General features: G+C 46.9%; 1 protein-coding gene across 1 annotated transcript in view; it reads right to left on the bottom strand.

Moving 5' to 3' along the window:
* Positions 1-3,233: 3,233 nt before the first annotated feature.
* slit3 (slit homolog 3 (Drosophila)) overlaps positions 3,234-15,115 on the bottom strand; it is a 130,920-nt gene continuing 119,038 nt past the window's right edge. The window contains exons 28-36 of the mRNA XM_084706883.1: positions 14,902-15,041; positions 12,259-12,352; positions 11,829-11,966; positions 11,336-11,576; positions 9,365-9,495; positions 6,152-6,306; positions 5,466-5,760; positions 5,035-5,240; positions 3,234-4,875 (exon numbers count right to left, since the gene is read on the bottom strand). Of these exons, the coding sequence (XP_084563009.1) occupies positions 4,634-4,875; positions 5,035-5,240; positions 5,466-5,760; positions 6,152-6,306; positions 9,365-9,495; positions 11,336-11,576; positions 11,829-11,966; positions 12,259-12,352; positions 14,902-15,041 (1,642 nt within the window). The 3' untranslated portion in view covers positions 3,234-4,633. The remainder of the gene's footprint in view (positions 4,876-5,034; positions 5,241-5,465; positions 5,761-6,151; positions 6,307-9,364; positions 9,496-11,335; positions 11,577-11,828; positions 11,967-12,258; positions 12,353-14,901; positions 15,042-15,115) is intronic.

The raw sequence follows: 15,115 nt of genomic DNA, 5'->3' as shown, positions 1-15,115 counted from the left end.
CTTCTGGACATGGGATTTAGCTCCATCACAATCACATCAAACATTCTGACTTGTGTTTCATTCGTGTCATTCCCAACAAATGAAGGAACAGCTCTTTGCTGTGGGAGTGTGATGTGAGGAGTTAGTGCTGTGTGTGACCTCCGTGTCCCTGCCTGCCTGGATGGGTATGTGGGGCCTCCTGGGCCACTGACTTCACCGCTCGCTAGGGTTCCTGGGTCTTCCAATGCCAAACAGCCTGGATGTGAGGAACAGATGGAAGCCGTTTGGAGTGTGTGTATGTGCTGAGTGTGCGAGATTGTAGGTGTGTGTGTGTGTGTTTGAATGAGCGTGTGGACCAGACAGGTGAGAGGACACCTTGCTGCGATGACTTCACAGTTCTCAAAGCCTGAAATTGACTAATTTCAACTCCTTGCTGTGATGCACTCCTCCATGCAACAACACACAACCAAGGAAGCCATCTTGCCAAACAGACAGTTTGGGGTAACTTTCCACCTTTTTCACACTGTCAATGTGCTAACTGCAACAACACTACGCGGGCCCAAATAGGCCCCTTCTACCCTGTCCCCTGTTGTAAAAATGGTCAGTTGGGGACAGGGGAGTAGGCAGGATAATCTTTTTGGCTTGGCCTAGAAAAATATGGTTAGACATCTTTTCAGTCTTTTACTTATTTACTTTGTGATGTGCACTCGGTGCATGATTTTCTGAGATATTTTGGGTAGGCCTTAGAACAAAATTGGGTAGGCCCAGGCCTACTTGTGGCCACGCCTCTGGTTGGGGACAACTCCTGGACATCTACTCCATAAGGTTAAATTAAATAAGGAATCCCTTAATTACTTACATGTAGTCATTTAGCAGACGCTCTTATCCAGAGCGACTTACAGTAAGTACAGGAACATTACCCCCGAGGCAAGAAGGGTGAAGTGCCTTGCCCAAGGACCCAACGTCATTTGACACAGCCGGGAATCAAACTGGCAACCTTCAGCTTACCAGCCCAATTCCCTCACCGCTCAGCCACCTGACTCCCCATACTTAGAACACTATGTTCAACGACACCCACATGACTAATCTTGCCAGTTATATTGTTCCACTAGATTCTGCACAGGGTTGAATCTGAAGGGTGTGTGTGCAGAAACATTTACGATCATAATAATACTGCCGGGCCTGTTCCTTACAGCTGCATGGCTCTTGCTGTATTTTTTTTTTGTGTAAACTTTTTCATGCTGGATAACGCAAGAAGTAAAAACGTGTCGATAGTTCGGTTTGTCCCATGTTGTGTGAGTGAGTGGGCTCTTTCCCTGTTCTGTCTACCCTGCTTCTCAGTGAGGAGCTGCAGAGAGCAGCGTGCACCACGGCTCACGTGTTTGTATTGCTCTCCACAGGCAAAATAAATGGCCCTTTTACCAACAGTCTTGGCAATGTCCTCACATTACACAACAGAACATGCCATGTATATGCACAGGCAGAGTGTGACAGAATCCAGTAATATAGAGCAGAGTTACTCAAATGTTTCACGGGAGCTACAATTCAGCACACCTGATTCTAAAAATGAGTTCACTAAATGTAGCATTTTTATCTGAAACAATTGCATTTGTATACTCAAATTGTAGTTTTTTTTATTACATTGACCCTCCATGCTTCCTACAACAATGTTGATATTTCTGATTGTAGAATGTGACTTGCTTAATGAAGGCTCACTTTCCATGAGCCACTTCATGAGACTGTGGACAGATGAGACAACAGTCTGCAGTATGTTCGGTGTGACACGGCAGCGTGAGGACCAGCATGACTGGTGTTGACACCGCCATTTGGACACCATCTGCCCCCGGGTTCCCATGGAGACAGGCAACAGCTGTGAGTTGAGAACTCAGTTTCGCACACACTACGACAAGCTCTCTAGGCGCCAGTCCTCGAATCCTGCCTTGCTCTGGTCTCGTATCAAATTTTGTTGCTGTGCAAAAAGCAGTATCAGTGGTTTATACCCGGGTATTCTTATCAGCAAGGATTAGTGGTATGGCCAGTTCTGCAGGTCCAGATTCACCTCACTAACACAGTGTCACCCACCCAAGACTTTAATTAATGCTTCATGATTGACTCTTTTGTTTAACTACATCTGAATTTCAAAAGCTCCTTCCTTGTTGACATTTAAACATCTCATAACACTAGACTTCAGGATTGGTTAACCCTTGAGGTCTCCTGAATACATTCAGGTCTCGAAAGTCTTGTTTTCATTTGTTCTGCACCTTTGCTATGGAATAAACACCAAAAGTCTATAAAGTTGAAGCTCTACCATCTTTGGGCAAATTCAAAAGACTGGAGAGGGAGTTTTTTCAGAGTCAAACTACAGGACCTTAAGGTCATGCTTTCAGGGGATGGCAGCTGAGGGACCCCCCCCCCCCCCACACACACACGCCCCTCCCCCCAGACACAAGACGCCCTTCTCAGTCTCTCAGTAGTGCTGGGCGTAGTCAAAGCATTAAGGTGTGGTCTCAACCTCCCTGACAGGCTTTCCAGAGATTTGAAGGCCTATGTTCAAAATGTCCCTCTCACAAATACCAGTCAGAACTGCTTCAAAAGATTGATCTGAAACATTTTCCTGTCTGCAATTAGATGCTCCTTACCAAAATGAAACAATTTCAACATTGATGCAAATAAAGCATTAACAAGCCACTAAGTCAACACTTTGGTAAAAACAGTTGTAGGCTATAAACGTCTGTTGATTGGCTGACATTGCTGGTTGTGAAATTAGATTTACCGACGGTAATACAGGTTCTTGTCTATGGCGTCAACTGTATGGTGAAGAAGAAGTAAAAATGTTTCCAATAAAAACTGTTTCTCACTGCAATGTTTCCCTCTCCGGGATATTGTTGTTCCACAAGATAGTCATTCCTGTTATGTGACGTGCTTCCATGTGCCACCTTGCGGTCGGTCGGTCAAATGCACTTCATTCAGACACAAGCGAACATTCCAGATATTTCGAGATTTCCCAGCATCAGATTTGACCGCATGCGCAGGAAACAAATAAACGGTTAAATTGAAGACTGTTTGAAGTTGGAATAATGGCTTGATGTCAAGACATTATGCTGCGGGTTCCAAATATTGAATTAATAATTACTATATACTAAGAATTGCTTCCAGTTGGAGACAGTGATAGGCCTACTTCCTTTCGAAACTGACAATTAGAACTTTTGCTGTGAATTCAACATGAGCTAAAAACCCAAACAGATGGGAAGAGGTAGTTTCATGGTAGTTTAATTTCAACATTCAACATAAGTATTTATCATCACACGCAAACTCATTATTTAGAAAAGCTCCATGTCTGTTGTAATATCTAATACAACTAACGTAATACTCATAAATTGGATTGCAAGGCATTATGATTGATGCTGTGTAGAGTCTGGGCATGGCAGACGCAATCCATTAGTGTTTGAGGCGGGAGATTCATCCCGATCAATACAATTACCTTACACATTACAAAGTTAGGAATCTGCTGACAAGAATCCTCATTTCCTTTTTAAACAGAACTTCTGGTCTTCATCTAGGCTAATGAATTAATAGTGTTAGTAGGACGGGTATAACGGATGAGTCCAAATACGGCTCCCCCTCCTGGCCAAGTGGTCTAAAAACAACCTGCTGATGTCAAAATCAGGGATTCATCCAAGACAGTGAAAAGTCACCGACCCTTCAAATACAAAATGCATTGCATATTGCACGGACATTTCACATTTCCATCTGTAAAGCTTAATTAATTTCTTGTCTTTGAACAAATACCGGTAATACTGAAGGAGAAAACCGCATAGGCGAGAATCACTATTACAAATGTGCTACAGATTTTTTTTTTTGTCGACCCACAGATAGGAGCCTACTTGAGGAGATTTGTGACAGCTATCTTGGAATAGCTGGTGCAGCGAATTGAACATTATAAAGGCACATCCTATGGCACATTAGACAAAAGTCGTTTAGGAGTTTCAGGGACAAGAGTTTGTATCCACTAGTAGGTAGCTGTCAGGTAAAGTTGAGGTCCATTGTAAAATCTGTCTTTCCTCTTAGCATCGTGGTGGTAGAATTCGTTAAGCTTCAGTACGATGAGAACAAAGACTGCCATCTTTCTTTGTCCTCTGGAAATTTGCAGCAACAGGCTCTTCCTTGCAGCTTTGCAATTGCCCACTGTACATCAGTGTCCTTTCATTACTATCTCTCTCCCTTTGCCCCCACACATGCAATACGCTAGTAAATACTGTAATTCTATGGGTTAGGGTATACATTTATATTTATACATAGATTCCATATACTTTTAGCAACGTTAGCATCTGTTTTTCATGTGTTTTCTTTAACGGTACAAAATAACTTCTCATATGAAACATTATACTTCACCATTTTATAAAAACATAACACTTCTCTTTATTTTAATTTTCTTAAAAACAAAAACAAATGCCATAATAAAAATAAGTTCTATGTTTTTTATTTTACAATATATTTTCTTTTCCCCTCGCTCTCAAAGCAGCTACAGAAAACAAGTCCCTTTTTTTTGTCGTTGAAACTTTCGCGTTTGTGAAATGGGGTGTTTTTTCTTCTTCTTCTTTTTCTGCAGTGATGGGTGACTGACATGGTGCTTAGCGTGGCGGCAGCGTCAGTGTTACAACGGACATTTGGCGCAGCTACACTCCAGGGTGGTCTCCATCTCCTCAGAGTAGGTGGAGCCGTCCGTACAACGGAAGGAGACTTTCCGCCGGCGGCTTTTGGAAGGGCCGCAGCACAGTCCCTCGAGGCAGGAACGGGGGCACTCTACCCGGGGCACCTTGGTAGTGGACGTGCAGGTCTTCATTGGATGGTGGCGCTTCAGGACCTCTCGCACCGCTTCGCCCTGACAGGTTAGCTCTGAACAGCACGCGCGCGCGCGCACACACACACACACACACACACACACACACACATTCTTGCTGATAAGACCAGTGCGTGTACTAACGTGTGCTTGTGTGTGTCACACCTTTACAGAAGGTTGTTTGTATGTGGATGTCTTGAGAGGACATTTCTCACCTGTGTCACAAGTAGGGCCAGTGTAGCCAGGCTGGCAGAAACACCCAGGTTCCCCACCCTCTGCCATCCTACACTCCCCATGGCCACAGTGGTGCCCCCTGCAGGCTGGAGGTTCTTCTCTCTTGTCACAGTACAGGCCAGAGTAGCCCTCTGCACACTGGCAGCTGTAGGATGAGTCCTTGGGAACACACAAACCATGCACACATCTGGGGAAAAAAAGGGTCTAAAAGTTACAGTTTAAAACAGCGACTCCCTCACTCTCTCTCTCTGCCTACTTTCCTCAATGGGTGTAAGGTGTACTTAAAGTAAATCAAACATGTTCATACTTAATAACAATGCAGTATGTAGTAGTACTGCATGCAGTATGTTACTATTTGGTACAATAGTATGTGAGTTGGTATTTAAAGGATATTTCTGCCCGGCTCCCTTACCTGCTGGTCTGACAGGGACTGGGGGCGGTCCTCTGGTCACACAGCACTCCCGTGCGCCCGGGGGGGCACTCGCAGGTGACGCCCGTCTCCCCCTCCTGCCGACAGGCCCCCTGGGCACACACGCTGCAGGAGTGGCACCCCGGCAGGGCCCCCTGTGCCCCCCGGGGGCCCGCCACCCCGCCCAGGTCTTGGAGGTCACTGTTGATGCGGACGTTGTGGATGCAGCCGTTGAACAGGGGTGGGTTTCGCTCCGGGCTGGGGCGCAGGACAGACGCCACCACCTGGGATGGCACGCCTGGAAAGAGGGGCGGAGAGAGTGAGACAGGAGAGAGGGGCGGAGAGAGTGAGACAGGAGAGGGGCAGAGAGAGTGAGACAGGAGAGAGGGGCAGAGAGAGTGAGACAGGAGAGAGGGGCGGAGAGAGTGAGACAGGAGAGAGGGGCGGAGAGAGTGAGACAGGAGAGAGGGGCAGAGAGAGTGAGACAGGAGAGAGGGGCAGAGAGAGTGAGACAGGAGAGGGGCGGAGAGAGTGAGACAGGAGAGAGGGGCGGAGAGAGTGAGACAGGAGAGAGGGACAGAGAGAGTGAGACAGGAGAGAGGGGCGGAGAGACTGAGACAGGAGAGAGGGGCAGAGAGAGTAAGACAGGAGAGAGGGGCAGAGAGAGTGAGACAGGAGAGAGGACTGACCTCCAATGTAGAGCTGTGTGTTATGGTCCATGGAGGGCTGGCGCAGTAGCTTGCCCAGACTCTTGGGGGCACCGTTGTCCACCACCAGACTTAGAGAGTGGTTCTGGATTAGCAGCTCCACCGTGTGGAATAGGCCGTCATTCACTGACTCCACACTATTATACACACACACACACATACACACACGCACGGGCATACACGTGTACGTACACAGACAGGGAAATGGAAGGAAAAGTGTGACAATACGTTTGTACAATGTCGAGAAATAAGAGATGAAAAGACTTCACACTTCGTTTACCCAAATGAATTTGGCCCTGTTTCACAAAGACCCAGTAGTACCAGCGCTGGCACACATCCAGTTCCCACACTTATGGGTACAAAACAGCTTTTTTCCAACAGGGTTTAGAGTTACTTGGAGTTTAGTGAGCTTGGCCATAAAGGAGTATGCTTTGGCAAAGTTCAAGTTTATTTCTCTGGATAAGCTGCTGGCCTGTGCTCAGTGCCTCAGAGGCTGCAGGGGAATCGTTTGTTTCTGTCAGAAAGAGACGTTACGGTGGCCTGGAGTCAGGACCTTTGCTGACCCTGTGACCTTAGAGAGCCCATGTGAGAGAAGGGGAGGTGGGGCGGTAAGCTGGGGTCAGATTCTCCCAGCTGGTGAGGTTTTATTTGGAACGAAGAAAAGCAGCTTCCGAACAAACAGAGACAGTGGTGAGCAGCGATCGGCCACTGAGGGGCAGAACAAGCCTTGTTTTCAGAGGTGAAACCAGTGTGCAGCGCAGCCCTCCAGGGCCTCCAGCCCTCCAAGCCCTAGATTGGGCTTTAGTGTGTTTTGACAAGCTGAGGGTTTCCAGAGGCAGGTCTTTGTGTGCGCAGCCTGTGTATTACCGTTAAGCAGCCCATTACGAAATTCAATAAAAACAAACGGGGCGCCGTCACAGGTACAGCGCCTCACGTCCTGCTTTGTACGGAGGAGAAAATCAATTTCCTGTAAGTTTCAAGTCAGATTCTCTGTTTCCCTCCAACTACGTCATAAATTACACGGTACACAAATCCCAAAACAATTACCATCTGGAGAAATGACATGTGGATCATCAGGCCCAGCCTGTACACCCCGTTTGTGTTTGTGAAAATTAAATAACCTCTCGCTATCATTTGCTCAGAAGGTTTTCTAGCTGTGACTGGATTGAAGTGATGTTGTGCAGACAGACTAGTGGAGTTCCAGAATCCAGATTATACCTCAATTTGGTTTTGCTAAGCAAACATTGGTTGTTTGCTACAAGGTTGTAAAAAGTAACAGGTCATATTTATGCGTGTGTGTGTCTGTGTGTGAGAAACATGCAATGCCTGTCGACTGACAGATATCAGCATTAGCGCTGTGCAACTTTATGGATCATTAGCATCGCAAGGTGGTTTTTCAGCCGTGGAATAGCTGCTGTGCGGATCCGACTTCCTTATGATGAGGAAAACACACTTTTCATCAATATCCCTGTTTCCCCAATCCACCTCCCATCACTTCTGCTTTCTGTATTCCATCTCTCCCTCCACATTCACACCCCTGCCCTCCCTCTCTGTCCACCCATCTCTCCCTCCACATTCACACCCCTGCCCTCCCTCTCTGTCCACCCATCTCTCCCTCCACATTCACACCACTGCCCTCCCTCTCTGTCCACCCATCTCTCTCCTCAGTTCCCTCTCCTCCACCCTTTCTCTACACCGTCCTCCTCCCCCTCTCTCTATTGATCTGTCCATCCCTGGTGAGTAACAGGGGACGTGGTCCCTTAACCAAATGGAGGGATCACTGTGGCATTTGGGTAAAGGGCAGCGCATTAGCACACAGTATGGACGCAGGCATTACTCTCATGGACGCTTTCAGTAGCGTTAGGCAGGTTGACATGCCTAACTGCCTCTCGCACAAACAAGTCTACTATGCCACTTTCCTTTCAGCTTTCAGACCCCCTGCCTCTTTCCATTATCCCTTTTTTCTCTCACTTTTCATGTTTTCTTCTGCAGTCTCCCCTCTCCTCCTCCATTCCCACTGCAAGTGTACACTTTGTCATTGTCATTAAACCATAATAAGGTTGGACTTCAGCTTTCATATTTCCACAGCTTAGTAACCTTAAAGGCTAAACAAAACAAAAATGACTGAAAGGTCATTTCTAAGCAAAGCTGGTTAAAAATCCTCGAGTAGAACTTAAATGTGGCATGCATCCTTCGGGGAAACACTGCAGTTATCCGACACCAGGAAACCCTAGTCTGTGACAAGTGGATCGATGAGTTGCAGTTGTATCGCTGGCCCCCTACTCATCCCCAACCCACTACTGAACGCAGAGGTCAGATGGCAGACAGACAGACATAATCAATAACCATGGATTGGATCCAGACGTACAGCAGAACAGCTCCTCTCCCTTAGCTACTCTACTGGGTTCCAATACAGTCAATGAAATAGACGTATTCTACATGCACACCTTAACATGTAGTATATAGTAGTGACTGGCAAGGTTTAGTTGTGGAGATAACCTTTTCCAGCTTCCGTGTCTTTCATTCCTAAATTAGACAATTTATATTTTTGAATTAATGTTTTAAGGATAAGGAGGGAGGCAGGTGGTCTAAAATCTCAATGGAAAGTGACAGAACAAGACTTATTTGAGAGAAGAGGAGAGCGAGTGTTCGTTCGAAATGTTCAATCCGAGGAAGGTGCTACTCTGTGCGTTTATGAGTTTAGCTACACCGAGCTTAGACTCAGCTTGCACTTGATGTGTGTTTGTGTGCACGTCTCAGTGTGTGTATGTGTGTGTATGTGGGGGTATTACACGCAGTGTGTGTTTGTGTTTGAAGCTGAATGATTGGCCACGTCGAGCTAGCCTGACATAGTAGCTCAGATGAACCTGGTGTTGGGGTTTATGATGGGCAGGGTTACAGCAGGAGGGAGATCCGGCCTAAGCTGCATGTTGCTTACCTGGCTTAGGAGGGTCTCCGTCTAGCAGGAGGGATGAATACTAGCTGCTGTTTGACGGGTTTCTACTCTGACAAGCAGTGTTTTTGGAGGATAGTTGAGAACATTTCAAAGAGACAGAGACAAATACCTTGAATATTGAATGTCATGGACGTGGGTGTTTTTGGATACGAGTTCCCATATTTGACCTTAATATGTTTATGTGTGAACTCAAGTGGAATGTGAGAGGATTTGGTGCGTGTGTATGCACATGTGCTGACCTGTAGACGGTGGTGGGTGGGTAGTTGCTGATGTCATAGATCAGGCGTATGTGTCCTTGGTATAACTCGAGAGCTAGAGGGTCCCGGTCCTCTTTATAGAGAAGAATACCGTTGTCCTTATCTGTGGCCACCTGGAGAGGAAGACAAGGAGAGATACTATTCTATTTGCATAAAGTGGACATATATATATATATATATATATATATATATATATATATATATATATATATATATATATATATATATATATATATATATATGTATAAAGCAGGCATTTTATTTCATCATGTAAAGTTCCACCAGTATAAAATGCAGGGGACACCATTTCATTCATAGATGTTATATGATAATGGATTTATATTTATTCATTGAGATGGCCATAGCTCAGTGGTTAGAGCAGTTGACTGCAGGTTATGAGGTTGCGGGTTCAAACCGCCCCATTTATGTCGCGTTGGATAAATGCGTTTGCTAAATGAATACACTTAGAAGAGGTTTTACTCAAACAATAATTCAAACTTTCCCCACACACACATTAACCCTGACACACACTCAGCTGTGTGCTGATTAAGTGGGATAGGGGCCAGAGGGCTAAACACCTAACACTCAGCACTCAGCATAACCTTCAGCATGCCAGATCAAACCACACCAGAGAGAGAGAGAGACAGCGAGAGAGACCCCACTTGCTTGCCCTTGTTTATGCAGAATGCAGTGAGACTCGTCTAACTTTTTCCTCGGCTTGAAGTGGGCACGGTGGGAAGCTCTGGCTTGCCCCAGACTGACCGGGCGCTGGAAAACGCAGGTGTTGGATATCGACTAAGGTTTCTTTCAAACGGGAGACGGAAATACTGCTTTGGGAAGAAGCACTTAGGGATCAGCCAGCTACTCCAAGCGAATCCCAGTGGAGGAGAGGTCAGCAGAGGGCCCTGCTTGTTCTGAAGGACGACGCGCAAGCTTGACGCGTTTGGCTTGATGTGAAAATATTTCATTTTTTTTATCTATACAGACATTTATTTATGAGGCACATGAATCACGTTATTAGTGAATTGGAATGTGTTTCCAAGCTACAGTATGTGATTTGTGTTGAGCTATGTACATGTTCTATAGTCCCACTGACAAGAATCCTCCTATAGAACCCTCCCAACTAAAACACCATCCGCCTACTTGAACATAAACACCTAACCCTAAGCAGTTACTGCACATGAACAAAGCTGCGGTTGATATAGTGCTCCTGGTCTTAGAGCTCAAGCAGATCATATGGAACTATAGTCAGACAGAGCCAGACATGACAGCCTCTGCTCCTTCACTCCTGCCTACGACACGGTCAAAGTAACCCCCACTGTCTTGCATGTGGAGATCTGAGATGGTCCAAGCTATTTATAGCCCTGTGTTTTTAATTAACATTACCACAGGCCCTCTCCTCCATCTCCCAAAAAACAGACTAATTTGTAGCCGAGCGGTGGCCTCATGCTCTCTCACGACGAGCGCTAACGATATCGGCCACGTCGACATCCCATTACCATAACAGATCCCTCCCTGGTGGCCATAACTCACGCTGGGCCAACAAAAGGTGACATTCTGATAATGTCACCCTCCATCCAGTGGACTGACCTGCAGACAAGTACAGGCTGACTCAGAAACGAGTGCACACATACACACATACGCACATACACACACACACTAATTGGGTGGCAGTTTGTCATACGTTAGTTTCTCCTCCAGACAATCCTGTCTGGCCCAGGGGTACAACATCCTACGCTGTAAGTGGAACCTTGATTTTGCAGGGGTGTGTTTGTGTCTGTGTGTTGCCATTAGCGACAAGTGAGTGTACATATCACACTAACTGCCTATTGTCTATTTAAAGTGTGATTTAAAGTTGAAGCAAAATAGTAAAAAATATCGCCAGCAGAAAGCATTTCAAACCTTTGAGGTCAAAGGTCATCTTACGGGGCTGATGGGGGGGGGGGGTCATACCTGGAGGGAGATGTGTGTCAGAGGGCGAAGTTTGTCACTTGGCAACTCCACGTAGGAGTCCTTGCCCAGGAACTGGATGGTCACCATCTTGTGGCAGTGTTTACCGAAGAAGCCAGGCAGACAGCGACACACAGGCTCCCCCTGCAGCACCAGACACTGAGCACCGTTCTGACACTCCGCCTGGTCACATGGGCTGGTCTGGAGCAGGATCATGGGGGGCGGGTTCTCACAGAACAGACCGCTGAGGGGGAGAAGGGGCGGGGTCAACAGTTAGCTACGTCATGTTTGGTTTTACTCGTTTGAAACACTAGAATTGTCCATGGTCGGGGTTGTCTTGGCTTCTGCTCAATGAAGATCAGGTAAAGGCACTGTTGAGGAATCCTTTGGTTCTGAAGAGGACGCACACATCCAGCTCTGTGATGAGCCAAAGGGAGCAGCACCTGTAGCTGCGGGCTCAGTTCACACACGCACACACAACGTTTGTCGAGCTCACCTGAAGCCTTCCAGACACACACAAGTGTAGCCGTTGACGGCGTCCACGCACTCTGCCCCGTGTTGGCACTTGTTTTCCAGGCAGTCATTGTAGTCCAGCTCACACTGCTGTCCCACATAGCCAGGTAGGCACTCACACCTGGCCAGGATAACACACACACACACACATCAAACATCTCAACAGAAGCTCATCAGAATGACTGCCTTCAGCCAATGGGTAAAGTACCCATCGCAAACAAAGGATTCCTGGTGGAAACATTTCTTCTAAACTAAGTGTACCCAAACTTCCACAAATGAATTATGTTCACTCTATTTGTATCCAGACCCCTGTAAGAGTGGTGCCCCGAGGAACAACTGAGCTCACAAACTATACCGTTCAAAATAAACATTGAAAAATCGCCTTAAGCCCTAGCACTGTGACCCTTACTCACCTGTAACCCTTGGCGACGGGGATGCACTTGGAGTCGTGCTGGCAAGGGTCAAATCCAGGCAGGCAGGGGTCAACCACCTCCTCGCATAAGTCACCTGCAGAAGCAGCGAGGGAGACAGGAGTAGGATTAGGGTTATGACCACTCTTTATTGGAGGGCTTATATAAACACATGGATTGTTGGATCAGATTTCGGAGTCACACGCAGTAACAGAGACAGTTCTGCTGTGATAAAGCAGCCCCAGCCAGGCATGAGGGATGGATGCAAAAAGAAGAACATGTATACAAAGGCTTTCAAACATAGTTGAGTGATGCAACAAACGCATCTTCACTCAGTTTTCACCAACAGTTGATTTCATCAATGTCCTCATCATCCCATTTCCCCTCTTTACATTCGTCGATGCCTATTTGCAATTTCCATCGCAACATCGACCTCTCCCCCTACACTACCTCTCCTGCAGACAAACATGGGAAGTAAACAGTGTGCCATTGTTAATGCACCATATTCAATATGAGGAAAAAAGGGTTTTCATTATTAATATAAAAATTGTTTTTGACATTAGCTGGTCAGATAGGTGGAAGTGGTAAGAGAGCTGACCTTTTCCCATGTTCTAACTGTCAGCTTTTAAAAACGAGAGATACTGTTGGGGAGGAAAAAAGAGAAGTCAAAAAGATTTATGGATGTCACTGTCTCAAACCACTGATAAGCAGAGGTCCAGACCACTTAATCTACATCAAAGCACCCCCCCACACACACACGCGTGGGCACACACACACACACACACACACACACTTTTACTCACTGAGAACAGCTCTGTGCTGCCTTTCTCACAGCTGTTATTATGTAAAGGTTAAAAGAGTGTTTAACACAGAGCTTTCCAAACTATGTCAGCCAACAACCAAATTGTTGCAGCCTGATACCCACTGTGTTATCGCCTGTCTGTGATGCTTCCACAAAAGGTAGGTGCGGGCTATGATCATGACCAATGTCTTGCAACAATCTAATGTTTCAAGATGACTGCTTGAATGAAACTCATCAGACCATACCAGTTGAAAACAGTGGGAGTGATATATGTATTTTCATTTACAGAGACAACTTTTTCTCACACCGAAACAGAGTAACATCCGTCCGCACTCTGTTTGAACACACTTCTGGGTGGACTGTACATGGGGAACTACATGGGAAGGAAAAGGAAATGGGAGTGACAGAAGGAGAGAGAAAGTACAAGAGAGAGAAAGTACAAGAGAGAGAGAGAGAATTGGGGCGAGACTCTGTGCGGTGCCCTGACCTGTGTTATAGCCCACCCCCTACCCCCCACCCCTTCAACCTCAGGCCTACCCCCCACCCCTTCAACCTCAGGCCTACCCCCCACCCCTTCAACCTCAGACCTACCCCCCACCCCTTCAACCTCAGGCCTACCCCCCACCCCTTCAACCTCAGGACTCCCTGATTTGCCTCAGCTGAGTGTCTCAGCTGGGCGTGTAGAGACAGACAGGGAACAGGCCTTTCTGGATGCGGCGTTGCAGACGGGATGAGACCCAACACAGAGGCACAAGGTGGTAATAACAGGCTCAGTGTGTGTGTGTGTGTGTGTGTGTGTGTTGCAGTTGCTGAGAGCCCGTCCTTCTTCCAACCTTCATGAAAACGCTTGAACCCAAGAGAAGCATACCAGGTTAAAAGCTAAAACCCTGACCCGGTTCAGTGTGAATGTTTTCAGTCACTATTTGAGGAGCATGATGTGGACCCAGACGCGCCCTCACAGGTCTTCTCCAGCCTGTGAGGCCCTGGAGCATGACACGCAGCAGAGGGCAGTAGCTGGCTGTCAGTCATGCCTCTCAGGGCGCAAAAACTCGCCGCTTGGCGCTCGCTCATAAAACACCCCAGTCAGCACTTACGAGCTGAACCCAGTGGACTGTGCAGGCTATTTTCCCTTCCCTGGCTGATTCTGTGCCCTTTTTGGCTTGCTGCTTCGCTGTGATTGCACTGTCATCCCCAAGGAGCAGTTTCAGGTCAATGCGGAAAAAAACGTCTATTATAGGGAAGGGGAAAATATCGGTCTTTGGGTTCCCCAATGGAATTTCGAAAGGACCTTGCTATGCTAAAGTGTGCAGTTCTGGAGCAAAGAGGTTTTGGGTTTCACTCACTGTCAAAGCTGACCTGGATGCAGTTATTAGGTTTTAAGCCGGGTGTAGCGGTAGAAGTATTAAACTCTCCCCATTACTTCTATCTTGCAGTGGATGGTGTGTGTAATGCAATGAGTAAAGTGCTCCATGAGTCTACTTTAGGTCTTCAGAGATGCTTTTATATCCAGCTGATGTACAGTGTTCATGGGAGGGTGTGTTTGTCCAGACAGATTTGTAGTTCTAGCTGAGCATGCACGTCTGTCTGCTCTAGGTGTGTTCACCTCTGCACTGGAAGGACCAATGCCGGTGTAGCTGTTGTTGCTATCTAAACAGGTGGACTTGAAGGTGTTAGTGAGTGTGATGTGGGGGTGCTGGGTTGTTCTTACCAGTGTAGTTGGGTGTCATGCGGGTTGTTCTTACCAGTGTAGTTGGGTGTCATGCGGGTTGTTCTTACCAGTGTAGTTGGGTGTCATGCGGGTTGTTCTTACCAGTGTAGTTGGGTGTCATGCGGGTTGTTCTTACCAGTGTAGTTGGGTGGGCAGATGCAGGTGTAGTTGTTGATGCCGTCCACGCAGGTGGAGTTGTTCTCACAGTCATTGTCTTCACAGTCGTCTGGGTTGATGTCACAGCTGTCTCCCTCGAACCCAGGAGGACACACACAACTAGGAGAGAGAAGAGAGAGAGAGAGAGAGAGAGAGAGAGAGAGAGAGAGAGAGAGAGAGAGAGAGTGGATAAC

Source organism: Hypomesus nipponensis, chromosome 1 (genome assembly GCF_054491055.1).
Source record: "Hypomesus nipponensis isolate SF chromosome 1, ASM5449105v1, whole genome shotgun sequence".
Taxonomy (NCBI): Eukaryota; Metazoa; Chordata; class Actinopteri; order Osmeriformes; family Osmeridae; genus Hypomesus; species Hypomesus nipponensis.
Note: the sequence above shows the minus strand (reverse complement) of the source record. Positions and strands in the feature narration are given on the sequence as shown.